The following is a 15,864-nucleotide window of genomic DNA, read 5'->3' on the forward strand; positions in this document are numbered from 1 at the left end:
TACCTGGGTTGCATGACAACAAGCCACCTGCATGATTGGACTTTGGAAGTCCAATTGGAACTTGAAAGCCTGGGAGTTGCAAGTGTGTGTCCTTTGATCTAGTCCCTTATTACAGTCATAAAGCAAGATAGGAAGTTGAACAATAAAAAATTGATTCAAGGATATTCGCGTAAAGAGATACTTCCATTATCTCAGTCTTTTGTTGACTTTTACACCATATGCCACCAACTTGAGAAGTCCTATCTGTGAATTACACTCATCTCTGAATTGGCAGCCTAAACTGCTCCTGACTACACAGGGACAATACCTTAAAGGGTCCTAAGTACGTAACAAAAACTCAGGCAGCATCTTACAGAACTCAGAACACATTTTGATTCACGATCACAATCATGATCATTCTGTTCTTCGTCGATTGCCTTGAGCAGGCACCAGTAACGTCTCCTTCCTCCTAGCCCTGAGATTTTAAAAGAGCCATATCCAATCCTCTTTCAGGGCTAGGAGAATGAGACCTATCATTGTTACTGGTATTTGGCATATTGAGTACGACACGGGAAGTTTGCCAGACTCTGCCGTGCGGGCAGAATACTTTATGTAGCCTGCTGGGATCTCCAAAGTAAAAACGAGATAATAAGATGTGACGTGGCCGCAAATGCGGCCGCACCCTTCTAGGAGCTGGGTTCTACAGTCTCTGGATCTTGGCCATTGATGGGACCACCTGGCACCAGCGGCAGCTGACGGGTGTAACACCTACCTACTGGAAGATGGGGGACCTGGGTGGAGAAGGCCCAGTCCGGATCTGAGCAGGCTTGGATATCTCAGCCCCAGGACCTGCATTTTGATTAGTAAATAAATAAAGTATAGTGATATGTCCCCAGAATGATAAACAAACCTCTTCTATTTTTTTTTTTATTTTCCAAAATGACTGGGAAATAGTGATGTCATGATTCTATTAGATTCTCAATGATCTCTGTCTAGTTTATTTTGTATTAATTAATTCATTGATTGACTAATTTAATCAGGGTGTTGGGTCACACCAGAAGGTCCCTGGGTGATTCCTGCCTCTGTGCTCAGAAATCACCACTGACCATGCTATGAGGACCATACCTGATGTCAGGGATCAAACCAAGGTTGGCCACATGCAAGGCAAGAAGCCTTCCTCCTGTATTATGTCTCCAGCCCTACGTTAAGTTTTTAAAAGAACAAACTAAATTTCTATCTTTAGCATTTATATTTCTGAATGTTCTTCCTCTTTTATTCAGAAACAGCTCCCTACGATGCTGATAAAATCTATTAATGTAATCAATCTAATTGACATTCTTCTAAATAAAACATAGCGAAGTTAATGGTGCCTTAATGTCATTAACATTCTAAATACAACAATAACAAAAATAATATTTATTAGCTGCCATTTTTACGAATTTGCACCATTTTTTTCTTTTTTTGGGGGGGTCACACCTGGTGTTGCACCATTGCACAGGGGTTACTCCTGGCTCATGCACTCAGGAATTACTCCTGGCAGTGCTCAGGGGACCATATGGGATGCTGGGAATCGAACCCAGGTCGGCTGTGTGCAAGGCCAACGCCCTACCTGCTGCGCTGTTGCTCCAGCTCTAATCTGCGCCATTTCTCCTCTCCACAAACTGTTCAGAAAATTGATCTTTTCCTTCTTTTTAATCTTTACAGTCTATGTAAATTTTTCTTCAGTTCTACTCAACTCTCCTTAGAGAATATTGGATTTGTCACCCAGACCCAAACCCTTGGCAGAAATCTATTTTTCTAATTTTATGTTATTTAAGGACATCAGGCATTTGCAGAAGGGATTTGATCATTGAACTAATTTCACAAGTTTTAGCATTCCCGGTCATCTGGTTTGAAAAGCCTTGAACACATGCCCCACAGAAATCTCTAGTAAAAGCCGCTTTTGTTCTTTTGTTTACATTTGATCATGAGACCAAGTCCTGAGATGTAATAGATATTCATCCTTATGAAGCATCAGCATGACGATCCAAACAAAGCGCAGAGCAGGCCAAGGCCCAAGTCCTATTCATCCTACCTGATAAATCTACGCCCTTATTTTAGAACTGCAATAAAATTAAAGGTCAGGACATTGCAACCCATAGTGCATCTTCTTACTTTTAACCACAAAACTGCACCAAAAAAAAAAAGCTTTTTTTTTTCTTTCTGCTTTTATATTTTGATCTTTGATTCTTTTAAAATTTTAGTTCTGGGGTTCTCAGTTCTCAGCAGTTACTCTCCAACTTGTACTCAGGGGTTGTTCCCAGCAGTGCTCAGGTTTTTTTTTTAGTTAATTTTTTAAAAATTAAAAACACCACAACTTCCAGAGTTGTTCATTAGACCGTCGTTTCAAGCATTTAGTGTTCCAACATCACCAGTGTAAACTTCCTTCCACCAATATCCTCAGTTTCCCTCCCAATTCCAACCTTCCCCCTTCGGCACATAACACCCCAGCAGTGCTCAGGGCACCATTTGGCGGCTGTGAATCAAACCCAGGCCTCCTGCATACAAAGCATGTAATCAATCTGTTGAAATATCTCTCTGACTCTAAGTTTTTATTGTTACTGAAATTTAGGTCTGACGGTTACATTATTTAACATTGACGTTTGCAATATACAAAGTGACTCTGCAGTCACCCCCACCAAAGTCTCCAAGACCACCCACCGCTGGCCTGCAGTTCCTTCTCTCTGGCCCTCGCAAAAGTGTACTTTCTTTAAGAAACATGAAAATATCCCCCCAACAGCTTTCTGCTGGCTACTGTATTCAGGTCTATCTAAATCTGACCTCCAAGATCCTAACAGCCCTGCATTTTACTAATCTGCAGTGCAAATACCTGTTTCAGACAAGATATGTTTACTATTGCACATCTAAGTGAGAAATTCAACATTTTTGCATATAATAAATAAGAGAACACAATGTCCAAGTTTTCCTGGCTGATGCAGGCTGGGTGTCTTGGTGTTAATTCATAGCATACCTTGTATTCTTTCTCATTTGTTTTGTTTTGGGGGGTCACTGTATCACTGTATCACTGTCATCCCGTTGTTCATTGAGTTATCTGAGCGGGCGCCAGTAACGTCTCATTTGTCCCAGTCCTGAGATTTTAGCAGTCTCTCCTTACTTGTCTTTCCCAATGCTGCCATGTTGGAGGCTCTTTCAGGGTCAGGGGAATAAGACCTGTTATTGTTACTGTTTTTGGCATATCGAATACACCACGAGTAGCTTGCCAGGCTCTGCTGTCACACCCAAGCAAAATAAATGGTATTTGGTGGTTCTCAGGGATCATGCCTGACAATGGCCAGGAACCATATGTTGTGCCAGGGATCAAACCCAGGTCAGATGCTTGCAAGGGAAGTGCCCTACCTGCTGTACCATACTTTAGCCCATATCTGATGTTTTGATAACAGATTATAGAGTCATATTAATTTTAACAAGTTGTGTATCAAAAATAACTTTGGTCCAGATAATTTCTTGTGGTCTTCCCAAGTAGAAACTAGGCAAAGTAACATTCAGTGAATCAGGGGCACTGCCTAGAACAGGCTCAGATCTCTACCATAGGCTGTCAATGAGAAGTATAGCTTGCTGGATTAAAACACAGGCCACTCCAAGTGTCAGGAGTTTGAAGACACATGGTCTCCAAGGTCATCTGGCTAAACAATCTTCACTCTACCATATGAAGAAATAATTACAACATGTCTGGAAATATGTCATTTAAATTTTTTGTAAGTTGTTTTGGAATTCTCTACTGGATCACAACTGAGTACATAGACCAGGAAGGAAGTTTTGAGCCACACTGTTGGGGAAAGGTTATTTCAAATAAGGTTTTAAAGTGTTGGAGAGACAGTATAGAGGGCAGGATGCTTGCCTTGCACATGTCCAACCCGGGTTTGATGTCCAGCACTGCATATGGTCTCCCAAGCCCATCAGAAGTGATCCCTGAGTGCAGAGCCAGGAGTGAACCCTGAGCACACCATTAGGTGTTTCCCAGAACAAAATAGAAACAATTAATTTATAAAATAAAACCCTCAATCAAGCTCATGTGACTCTTTACCCATTGCTCTTTTCATTACTCCAGATCAGTTCAATATTTTTATGCATCAATAGAAATTTAAAATGTATTCTTTTTTTTTTTTTTTTTTTTTTTTTTTTTTGCTTTTTGGGTCACACCCGGCGATGCTCAGGGATTACTCCTGGATTTGCACTCAGGAATCACTCCTGGCGGTGCCCGGAAGACCATATGGGATGCTGGAAATCAAACCCTGGTCAGCCGTGTGCAAGGCAAACGCCCTACCCACTGTGCTATTGCTCCAGCCCCTAAAATGTATTCTTAATGAGTATATTTTTAAATTTAATTTTCATAAAGTAGTTCACAATATTTGGTCACATTTAATATTCAAACACCAGTCCCACCACCATTACACGTTTCCACCACCATATTTTGGATATTTCCATCCAGAATCCCAACCTTTGCCCCCAAAGCCCAACCAAAATAATTTATTCTGTATTGTTTGTCATGAATAAACAACTGAAAATGCTCCAAAAAATTTCCTTAGAGGAAAGTATGTGAAGATTGTTGCATTTCACAGTTGAGACTTGTATACATATATATGTATATATATATATACATGTAAAAATATATTTTCATCTATATTGGTTGCCTTCTACTTTAAACCCTATCTAATGTGGTGCAGTACTCTTGAAATATGAGTGGTGTGAGGTATGAGATGTCCAGGAATAGGTTCACTCATGGGTGAGGCTCGGCCCAAGCGTGTAGAGAGTGGCCGTGAGTATGGGCAGTTGAATTCTGGGAGATTTGGGGTCCATATATTTTAATTATCTTAATTTATTCTTTTCAGAGAGGCCTACTCCAAAGCACCAAACTGTTCTTGTCTGACCGCGCCACTCACTGGCAGAGAAATCGGACCTATTTCTTTGTTCCTTAGGTAGAAGGTTAAGGAAAGTAACTTCTATGCTATTTAGCCATTCACCCTTCACAACATCATTAATAGGATCTCATTTATAGTATTTCTTGCTTCAACACCTCTCAACATTCCTCTTTCATCTCTTTGCCACTCTCTCCACTCATGATTAGGTGTGTCATTATTATGACAACAATAGAACTTGAGTTATTGTGTCTTTATCAAGAAAAAGAAAAAGTCATATTTTTTTAAAAATGAGAATAAAGCTTAATCAATATGCTCCCAGTAAGTATGTGCTATATATACTACAGTGTGTTAGGTGTTATTCTGGATACCTTGGCTACTTCAGAGTTGTGTTATAATCCTTTAACATTCTTGAAAGTTCCTTGAAAACTCCTGCACCAAAGCTGGAATACTGGTGACTTCTGAATGGAGTCTAAACCAGATTTTAAATTACCCTTTTTTTAAGTATTTACTTTCAATTGAAGAAAATTATTTCTTATTAAATGTTCCTATAATATTTCAACAAAATTTTCTACTTTTTTCTGATTGAAAATATTTAATGCTAATTAAAATTCTAAATAGCATTTTGTTACTCTCTCTTTTGTGGGTTAGCCCTTTCTTCTTGGGCTATACACGTGATTGTGCTCGGGGACCATTCCTGACTCTGTTCAGAAATGACCCCTGGTGATGCTCAGAGTACCATATTCTACAGTAGTCTGAGAGTCTACTTAAAATTTATAGTATTCTCACTAGAGAAAACTTTGTCTGCAGACATAATAATTATAGGCTTAGCCCTTTGAAAAATTCTCCTACATAAAAAGATTATGCAAACAGGTTGCAGCTCACACTTGGCCATTTGTTTCTAAGAGGCAGACTAAATGTTCTATTTGTTTTATAACATAATCAAAGAAGAAGCTTAAGGTTTAGTATTGTCTTTCATCACTTCCCATGTTTTTGCATATAAAGCTTTGGATTAGAACATGTTAGTGAAAAGAATGCTGTGTCCATGATTAGTAAATGATTCATGGATGGCTGGAAGTCATTCGAGCCTTCCACTGCACTGGCTTTTTATAACATCTGGCTGTTTTCTCTAAGTGGCTTTCGGAAAGACTGGACCATTAAGGGGTCTGTTTCTGCAGTTTCAGGGCTTCCTAATCAATGCAACAAAACTCTGTGCATCTTGGGATTAGGTAGCTGCAAGAGTCACTGAGCTCCAGCTGGTCTGGTTAAAGTCAACCTTTCTGGATGTGAGTGGATCTGGCTGTGACATCTGTTACCATATGGGTCATCATGGTTAATTCGGTTGACCTGGCTGGCTAGGCGGGTGTCCTCATCCTCCCTCATCGCTCCATGTGCTCTCTCCTGAAGAGGTGAAAAGGATGCAGCCTTCCCTGAATAGAAACAGACCGTTCTTTGGTCAAGGGTATCAGAGTAGCTGCACTCCCCTGCTAGAACCTCCAAACAAGCTTTCAAAGTTCACCTTACTATTCCTTTCTGTTTACTTTCCTTCAGTTGTACAGTTTCATTTATACAATATCATTTCTCAATTATACAGGTACCAATTAATGAAGAATGTATTGGGGGTGGGAGGCTGGGAGGAAAGCCACGCTGACCGTGTTAACTGGAATCACTGCTTACCCATACTTCTGGGTCAGACCTGGGTCTGGTCAACAAGGCTGAGAAAGTTGCCATGGGGAGAGGAGACTCACACCAGACTAGCCACACAGGACAACGCCTTTGTCCTGTCCCAAGTGACACCACTTAGCTTCACTGCCCCTTTTTTCATTCAAGGTGCTTTGGTTTACATAGCCATGCAGTAAAAAGAAAAGCTACAGTTCAGTGATTAAGAATAAGGATGTGGAAGCCAGATATTCTGCGTTAGAATCTTTGCTCTCTTACTGGCTAGATTTATGATTTGGGGACAGTGCTATATATCTCCTCATGAAGGGTATATATGTTTCTCTATCTACTTCCATAAGGGCAAGAGGGAGAGAATAAGAATGCCAACCACACAGTGTTGCTTCTCGAATGATTCAATGGGCAAATACATCCAAGACATTTAGGATTGTGCCTGGTGTGTAGCGATTACCCACAATATATGTCATTATTAGAACAGGGGCGAGGTTTCTTCTTGTGACACAAAACTAGAGATCAATTCTGTATTGTTTGGGATAGTGAGGCCTAAAAGATAATAGAAGGCTAAGAAGTTGTTTATTCCGGTGTTCTGCTTGGATTTTGAACAGGGCCGGTTCTGGTTGCAGAAAATAAAGAGTAATCTCTTCCTTCTTTATGTCCTAAATCAGCTAATGCCAGATGCCGTTGGTTAAATGGATATTAACTGAGCATCTGCGAGAGCAGGTATTCCTAATGGATGCTGAAGAGATGTAGACCTGTGAAACATGGCACAGCCCCCCACTGGAGAGTATATAATTTAGTGAAGAACACAGGCCTATGAATGTTTCCAAACCATTTCAGTTTAGTCAATATTTACATAGGCCCAAACAACCATGAAACATCTACTCACCAAGTCATATAGTACTTGTTTCTGTTTGTTATTAAATCCCACACTTGTTTCTGCTTGTTATTAAATCCCACACTTGTTTCTGCTTGTTATTAAATCTCACATTAGTCTTCTGTGCTGTTGATGCTTCCTGATTAATGTTTAAGAGGAAAGGATAAATCGTGGAGTAGTAGTGAGGAATGAACAAAGACACTCTTAGTTTAGTGAAAATACTAAAACTAAGCTGAAATCAAAGTGCGAGTACAAAGTATTAATCAAGAAGCACATCAAAGATATGGCCTCCTCTTCCATCTTAGCTGGGTCTGTTCTTGAGACCTTCCACCCAGGCACCTCTTCTAAGAAACCAATAAAGACAGCATCGAATTTCAGGGGCAGGGACCTCCCAAGCAGTGCTCAGGAGGTCCGTTTTTGGCTACAATGCTTAGGGAACATGGGGTGCTGGGATTGAACCAGTCTTGGCTGCCTGCACTTTGGCCCCTGCACTGTTCTCTTCAACCCCTGGCATTTGTATGTTTTTCTTTATTAATGGTTCTGTTTTCAACTGCCTTGCTTAGCCATTCCAGAATCATAAAAATGACACTGTAACCCAGTGGATGACTGTAGAAACTGTTCTCACAAAATATGCCACCTAGGAGATGTCTTCTCCAACAATTAGCTCAACTAAAGTGAGAGTTGATGACCCAAATGGGGAGCTCAAATCCAAATAGGTTTTTCTGTCATCAAGAGAGCAAAAGGAGAATTTACATGAAGAATTGAGTCCTTCCGGATAGTTGTGACATCCCAAACTGCCTGTACTGCAAGGAGAATAAACAGCAGAATTCTTTCTTCTTTCTCCTACCTAAATTTTTCATAAAACTGTTTTGCTTCACACACAAAAGTATTTTCCTCTTTAGATGTGATGCCATCTTGCTTCCTTGAGGGCAATGATGTCATATAAACATCGTGTATTCGTAGTCTGGAGTTCATTTGAAGTTCTTCCTTCCTCCACCCCTTTCTTTGGTTTTGGGACCACACACAACAGTGCTCAGGGGCACCTGCTAGCTCTGTGTTGGTTCTACGCAGGGGTAGAGTGCAGTGTAGAAATGGAACCCAGTCCTCCTGGATGCAGAGCCAGCATTCAGTACATGGTGCTCTCTGTCCCTGACTTCATTTTCTTTTCTAAGTTGCTGCTATTGTTATGGGGCCACTCCCAGCTGTGCTTATCACCAGGAGTGCTCCTAGCAGCTCTGTGAGCTGCAGACAGAGCCAGGAATCTAAACCAGAACCTCACACTTGCCAGGTGTGTGCTCTACCAGTTGCGTGCCATACCTGGCTGTCTGCTTTTAGTTCTAGTACATAAATGGTCTTCATAAATGCTCTCTTGAACTTTAACAATTTTTTCTCACTGGGGAATTTAAGAACTTTGAGGGCGATCAAACATCACCTTCTAAAGAAGTGTCCATCAGGTTCTTCTCACTTTGGCCAGCTCAGTGTTTCTGAGAAATGTCTGCCAAGGATTGTCTTTATCTCTTGGTTTGATGTTCATGGTGTTACATAGAGGACAGAGCGTCCGGGAGAGGGAAAGATAGTCAGTGTAAGCCCAAAGTTCAGTGTAAGCTATTTTTGCACCTTGCCAGTTGGCAGCATGTTTGGTAAGATTGTTCAAATAAGGAGATATTTTTATTCATTCATTTATTTGTCTGTTTTGTTTGTGGGGGCATGCCCTTGGGTGCTCAGGGTCTGTCTACTCCTGGCTTAGTGCTCCAGGGTTACTCCCAACAGTGCTCAGGGGACAGTACCATACTGGGGACTGAACCCAGGGTGTCAGCATGCAAATCCTGCACTCCAGACCACTGAGCTATCTCTTCGGTCTTAGAGATACTTAGAATCAGAGGTTGGGAGGATAGCACAGGGTCAGAGGTTAATGCTTGACATGTTCAAGATCCAAGTTAGACCTGCCAACACGTGCCCCCAGTATCACAGTGTCCCCCAAACCCCACCCAGCACTGCTGGGTGTCATCCTTGGTCTCCAACACTTCAGGGCTGAACCCTGAATCATGTAGCACTTTGGTCAAGTACCGCAGGAGTGACCCCCTGAACCTTCTGGGCCCCCTGCTCCCTGCCCCCAGATACGTAATCAGAAAACAGAGGTAAAACTATCAGACTGACACCACCACCTCCTCCCTGCCCCTATTGAAAATTAACTTTTCACCTGTAGCTTTTCTATCCTCTTAAGAGGGTTTAGGCACTTTCTTTCCCCAGACACAAACAAACAAAAAAAAACCACGGGAAAAAATTGCTCTTTGGCTGTTCCACAAGATATTAATAAGCACAGCAACAGAGGAACTCGTGCTAAGGTGAACGTTTCAGAAGCTTTTGGTTATTTTTAGTTCTTTTCATCTAACATTGTTTAGACTACCTTCAGAGAAACCTTTCAACAGTTTCCTTACTGGAAAGCATTGAGGAGCTTCATAAGGCCGAGGTTACTAGGGAGATTTGGTTTATAAGTCTCCTCTGAAAGAAAGAGAGAGGGTAGGGAAGAGGGGGAAAAAACCAAGCAACAGCAGCAAACATGCCAGCCCACGAGGGCGGAAGGGACCCAGAGGGGGGTTGGCTGGGGGAAGTAACAGGTAGAGTGGATGACAAACTCTTCCCCCTCGTTTCTAAAGCCCAGTTTGTTTGCTCAGTGTACTTTGGAGAAGTCGGTGCTTTCAAAGACGTCTCCGTAGCAGCCAACTCAGCCAGCAAAGCTAGCGAGTCTTCTAAATTCGCCAGGACTAACCCTTGAGATCTGTGACAAAGCCCTCCGTCAGGAAGCCCAAGAATCTGAGAGACCGTGTCACAGCATTAGTAGATTTTGGTTTCTGTCATAGCCAAGTGCCTAACAGTCCTCGAACCCAAGTTTAGTTTAGAAAGTGGGACACTTGATGAGTGTTCTAGAAGCCTCTGGTGCTCCTACTGTGCACATCAGCAATGCTGGTCAGTATTTCTTTTTCTTTTTTCTTTTTTTTTTCTTTTTGGGTCACATCCAGCGATGATGTTCAGGGGTTACTCCTGGCTCTGCTCTCAAGAATTACTCCTGGCGGTGCTTGGAGGACCATATGGGATGCTAGGGATTGAACCTGGGTCGGCCTCATGCAAGGCAAACACCTTCCCCGCTGTACTTTCGCCCCCAGCCCCAGGCCAGTATTTCTTAAAGGAGTGTGGATTCGACAGAGAAGTGAAGATTTCTGTGAGAGTCAGCATAGCTCTGTCCACAGACTGAAGGGGACCTTTGAGCTAGTCACTGGCTGCCGTTTCCACTCTCCTGTGTTCTTTGGGGCAAGACTCACACACAGCAGAAGGAGGGTGCCCCAAGCCGCTCTGACTAGAACTGCCACCTCCACCAAGGCCGTCAGTGTCCAGTCAGAAGGACTGCTTGAGCACTTTTTTTTTGTCTGCCTTCTGATTTTTTTTTCTTCCTACCAAACTAAACACAGGCTGGTCTGCTGAGAGAATCTAGCAGAGAATGGAGCTGAACGTAAAATCTATACAAAGCAAAGCTTGAAAAATGTGGTTCCTTCTCCTGGACTGTTATGACAGACAAATGGAGAGGCACTTCTAACAAACTTGAGCCCGCACTGTCGCAGCAGGGTGGCAGAAATCACTGCTATCCGGGTCCGAGTGGAGTCCACCCCTGGGAGGGCTGCAGAGGCAGTATAGTCTGGTTTTGGCACTTGCTTTGCACTGCAGGGACCCTAGTTCGAATTCCTTATGTACCCTGGAGCAGCACTGGGGGTCGCCCCTGAGCACAGAGCGAGGAAAAATAGCCCCTGACCACAGGGTGTGGCCCCAGCCCCAAATTAATATAAATAAAAATAAACCCAGAGAGACTTTGTCTTGACCGGAGAAATGGGCTTGAACCATTGGCTAGGATGGTTTCAGGTCTTGCCTGGAAGCCTCAGTGACCCTGGGGAGCGGTTAAAGGATCTTCATCGAAGGTGCACAGGATGCACTGAGAGTAGAAAAGTTGGCAAGAGCCTCAGGGGACCCCCTGCAGCCAGCTTGGGGGTGGGGGGTGTGGCTTCTTCCCAGGCACAAACCACATCAAAATCTCCCAGCAGGGTGCTGGCTGATTTGGCAGCTGTTTGTTAAAACAACAAGTAGAGCTTGTCTTTTCCTGCCGGCCGGCGTCAAGTCCTGACCAGTCCGTGCCAAATCCACAGCCAAGTTCGACAAGACTCTAATCTCCCCGGGCTCAGTTGAGGTGTGTAGGGGAGGTCGGGCGGGGGCGGGGAGTTGGGGATAAGGCTGGAGGGGGGGGTACCTAGGTCCACCCCTCGCAGTCCTTCTCCCCCAACACCCTCCCCACTCCCGCAGTCTGGCTCAGAAGCTACCTAGGGATGAAAAGGAAATTGCCAAAGGTACAATTGCAAAAGGAAGTCATATGGCTCGCAGAGGAGGCAATAGGAAACCTTGAAGCTGGTAATTACCCACTACCTAGATTTCAGTCAGTTTAAGATCACCCAGGGCAGGCGTCTGGGGTTTTGGAAGGACCGTTGGCGGTGGTGCCTCCTCTCTCTGTGCCGTGTGTCCCCAAAAGTCCTCGCCGAGGTGGGGGAGGCATCGCGTGGACAGAGCCTGGACCAGACACCGCCTGACCACCCGGCCTGTGCAGCGCAATGACCAGCAGGCCAGCTCAAAGCCGCGCACTGCCTGCTCTGTCTGAGTGCAGGTCGGGGCTGGGGGCCGCGAGTGGGCGACGGGTATTGCCAGCTGCCCAGGGACCCCCACATCCACACCTGGGGGGGGGCGCATTTCTGCGGGTGGTGCTCCTCTTTAAAGCCCAGTGGCAAATCCCCACCTTACTCCCCGCCCCCCGCGGACCTCTCTGCAAAAGAAGCCGCTCCGGCTCCTTGGGGGGCTTGTTTCTTTGCGAGGGGTCGTGCATCCTTCTTGGCCAGGGGCCCTAAGTGCTGAGCCCCTTTAAAAGCAGACCGGCTGGGGCTGGAGCAATAGCACAGCGGGTAGGGCGGTTGCCTTGCACGCGGCCGACCAGGGTTCAAATCCCAGCATCCCATATGGTCACCTGAGCACCGCAAGGAGTAATTCCTGAGTGCATGAGCCAGTTGTGATCCCCCCAAAAAGCAATAAATAAATAAATAAATAAATAAAATAAAAGCAGACCGGCGGCGCGAACCTGCAGCTGATTGGGGGTGTGGGTCCCGGTGTCCCCGGGTCCCAGGGGCGGAGTGGGTGGGGCAGCGTCCGCGGAGGCAGTTGTTGCCGCTAGTGGACGCGGCAGTCCTCCACCCCCGACCTTGCCGACTCCGGGAGAAAGTTGGGGCGTTTCCGAGGGGAACCCCCGGGAGCGGGAGCGCCGCCTCCAGCAGACGCCCGGGGGATTTGGGGGCGGGGCCGCCTGCGGCGAGGGTGCCCGGCCGGCCGCACCCCATCTCTCCGCTCGGCCTCCTTTGCAGGCGCGCCGGGACCATGTCGACAGAGAGCTCGAACGGCCCCACGGAGGACCAGCTGGAGATCCTGGAGTACAACTTCAGCAAGGTCAACAAGCACCCGGACGCCACTACGCTGTGCCTCATCGCGGCCGAGGCCGGCCTGTCCGAGGAGGAGACGCTGGTGAGCCCCTCTCCCGGCCCCCGCCGTGCGACCCCCTGGCTGCTGCCCCACCTTCCTCCTGCAGCTCCTCGCGCCCTCCCCCCCCCCCCCCCCAGCATCCCCGAGCGTGGCCCACTCGCACCGTGCAGGGAGGCTCCCCGCCGCGGGGAGGTCTCGGCTGGAAGGGACGCACCCCTACGCAGCTCGCAGATCAGGGCTCAGGTGGGACGAAAGGAGGAAACTGAGGCCCGGAGGGTCGCGCGGAGTGCAGACTCTTTCCCCGCGTCACGCTGCCGCTTGGACTCAGGACGCTGGAGCTACACTTACGGGAAGCCAGAAGAGATCTGGCTCTAAGGTTGAGTGGTTTTCTGGAGTTTTCCAAGAAGGTAGACCTCTGACGTTAGAGCTGAAGCGGGCGGCAGCAGGTGTCTCTTTAAACGCACCTATTATTGTTGTTGTTGTTGTTATTATTACTGCCACACCCATCAACACTGGGAACTGCTCCTGCCTCACTGTTCAAATGGTGCTCTGGGGACCAAGCAGTGCCTGAGCTCCAAACCTTTGAGCCATGCCCCCAGCTTCCTTACCCATTTTTTTTTTTTTTGCTTTTCGGGTCACACCTGGCGATGCTCAGGGGTTACTCCTGGCTTTGCACTCAGGAATCACTCCTGGCAGTGCTCAGGAGACCATATGGGATGCTGGGAATCGAACCCGGGTCGGCCGCGTGCAAGGCAAAAGCCCTACCGGCTGTACTATCACTCCAGTCCTTCCTTACCCATTTTTAATTTATAGGGGGCGGGGCTCCCCACTATATTATCCCCGACGTTACTTCCAGTATAGAGCACACTACCCACGATCTCCTTGTGACTTTTTTCCCTTAACCCTGTCTGAACTCCGATTTCTATGTTCCCTTTGATAGTGGAAAGATAATGTTGCTTATGATACTATTGGGAACTGTTCTAGCATCCCTCTCTGAGTTAACCCAAAACACCTACCACCGGGAGTGTGAACTGAATTCTTCCCATTTGAAAGGGACTCATCATGAACTTTGTCCTTTGTTCTTTTCTTTGGGGGGAGGAGAGGGGCGACACCTCCACAGTGCTCCAGGCTTACTCCTGTCTCAGGACTAAGGGATCACTCCTAGCAGAGCCCAGGAGTGAACTGAGCCCAGGTCAAATCCATGTAAGGGAAACCCCCTACCTGCTCTACTATCTCTCTGGTTCCAAAATGCACCCATTCATTTTTGGTTTTGAGTCGTGCTAGGAATTGAACCCAGGACCTCATCCACTCAAGGCTGATGCTGCAGCACCGAACTACATCCCTGGCCTTCTGTCTTTAATGAGTCACCTTCAGTCCCAACTTCAAGCCTGAGATGGGTGCTTTCCTGGATCCTAGTTACCCAGACCCTGGATCCCAAGTCAGAAATGACTTTCACTAATTAAGCAGTTGGGAGAATTTGTCCACAGAAAATCCCCTCATTCCCAGGTCATGTGGAAAATCAAGTCCTGTGGAAAATCAAGTGTGTTGTTAGCAAAGGGAACAGCTGTTTGGCCAACCAGAACCAGAACTTAATGGATGGTGATTTACTGAACCCAAATCTCATGGCTTTTGGAACCTCCTAGGGAGGCCTGTTGAAATGTTGTCATTTCCTATCCCACGCTATACTTAGAAGGGTTGTTCCAGAGACAATAACAACTCATCTTTCCCTTTTGCACTATTTTGTTTTATTTTGGGGGGGTTGCGGGGAACTATACCCAGTAGTTCAGGGATCATTTTGAAGGGGCTGAGCTGGGGGGGGGGTTTGTGGTGCTAAGGATTGAACCAGGATCATCCACATGCAAGGCAAGCACCTTAACCTGATACTATCTCTTTGGCCCAGTAACTCATCTTAAAAAGAAAGCTGTAGGTTGGTACTGACAGAGTGAAAACAGTTCCATGAACTTGGGTTACTGGCACCTTGGTAGTGGCATGATAACATACATTTGAAGGGATGAGAACTGTATCCCTAAAACTTGTATAGGCCTGTAAGCCAATGCTACATCAATAATAAATCGATTTAAGGTGCTTGTCCTGAAGGAAGGAAGGAAGGAAGGAAGGAAGGAAGGAAGGAAGGAAAGAAAGAAGGAAGGAAGAAGGAAGGAAGGGGGAGGGAGGGAAAGAGGAAGGGAGGGAGAAGAAGGAAGAAAGAGAGAAAGAAAGAAGGTTGTGGGTTTACCATGGATGCAGTGCCAACTTGGGTCCAACATAGTTAGTCTCCCATAAATTGCATTCTCCCCTTACTTGTCTCTAAGATTATGTTGGTCTTTGAAATCGCTCAGACTTGCCAGGCCTGTCCCTAGAACCCTTAAGTACCAAATCATTTACTGGTATTTCCAGGTAGTACTCTTAACCCCACTAGCCAGATAAACCAAAACACCGAAAGGTTCACTAGCACACCCCAGGGGTGTGGCTGGGAAGAAGCAGGACTAGGACTGAACCCACACAGGTCGTCACATAGTCCTCTTGCCACTATGTTTGGTAGTCTCCCCTGGGAGAGAATGGAAATAGTTGGTTGGGTGGAAGAGAAGGAATGAAATCAATTTATTTCTTTCTTTATGGGGGAAAAAAAAATCAGTGCATCAAAGGACAGTCATTCCAGGTTCTAATCAGTTTTCCCTCAAATTAGAGAAGGAGCAGAAGGAAAGGACCTGGCTTTCAGTGACTGATCGACCCGTTGTCCCTCTGCAGAGTGGGGGTCACTTGCCCCTTTGGGCAGTCCTTCTCCTCCTCTACCACCCCAAGTGATCGAATGGTAGTGCCAACTATGAGAGGAGTGGGTGTGGGGGTGAGTCAGCC

General features: G+C 45.8%; 2 protein-coding genes across 2 annotated transcripts in view; one reads left to right on the forward strand and one right to left on the reverse strand.

The window, feature by feature from the left end:
- ARL9 (ADP ribosylation factor like GTPase 9) overlaps positions 1-15,864 on the reverse strand; it is a 202,288-nt gene that overhangs the window by 88,701 nt on the left and 97,723 nt on the right. The window lies entirely within an intron of this gene.
- Positions 1-15,864, forward strand: part of HOPX (HOP homeobox) — a 31,505-nt gene that overhangs the window by 9,793 nt on the left and 5,848 nt on the right. Inside the window, exon 2 of the mRNA XM_056111428.1 lies at positions 12,894-13,050. Coding sequence (XP_055967403.1) covers positions 12,907-13,050 — 144 coding nt within the window. The 5' untranslated portion in view covers positions 12,894-12,906. The remainder of the gene's footprint in view (positions 1-12,893; positions 13,051-15,864) is intronic.

The sequence above is a fragment of the Sorex fumeus genome, unplaced genomic scaffold (assembly GCF_029834395.1).
Source record: "Sorex fumeus unplaced genomic scaffold, SorFum_2.1 ptg000013l, whole genome shotgun sequence".
Taxonomy (NCBI): domain Eukaryota; kingdom Metazoa; phylum Chordata; class Mammalia; order Eulipotyphla; family Soricidae; genus Sorex; species Sorex fumeus.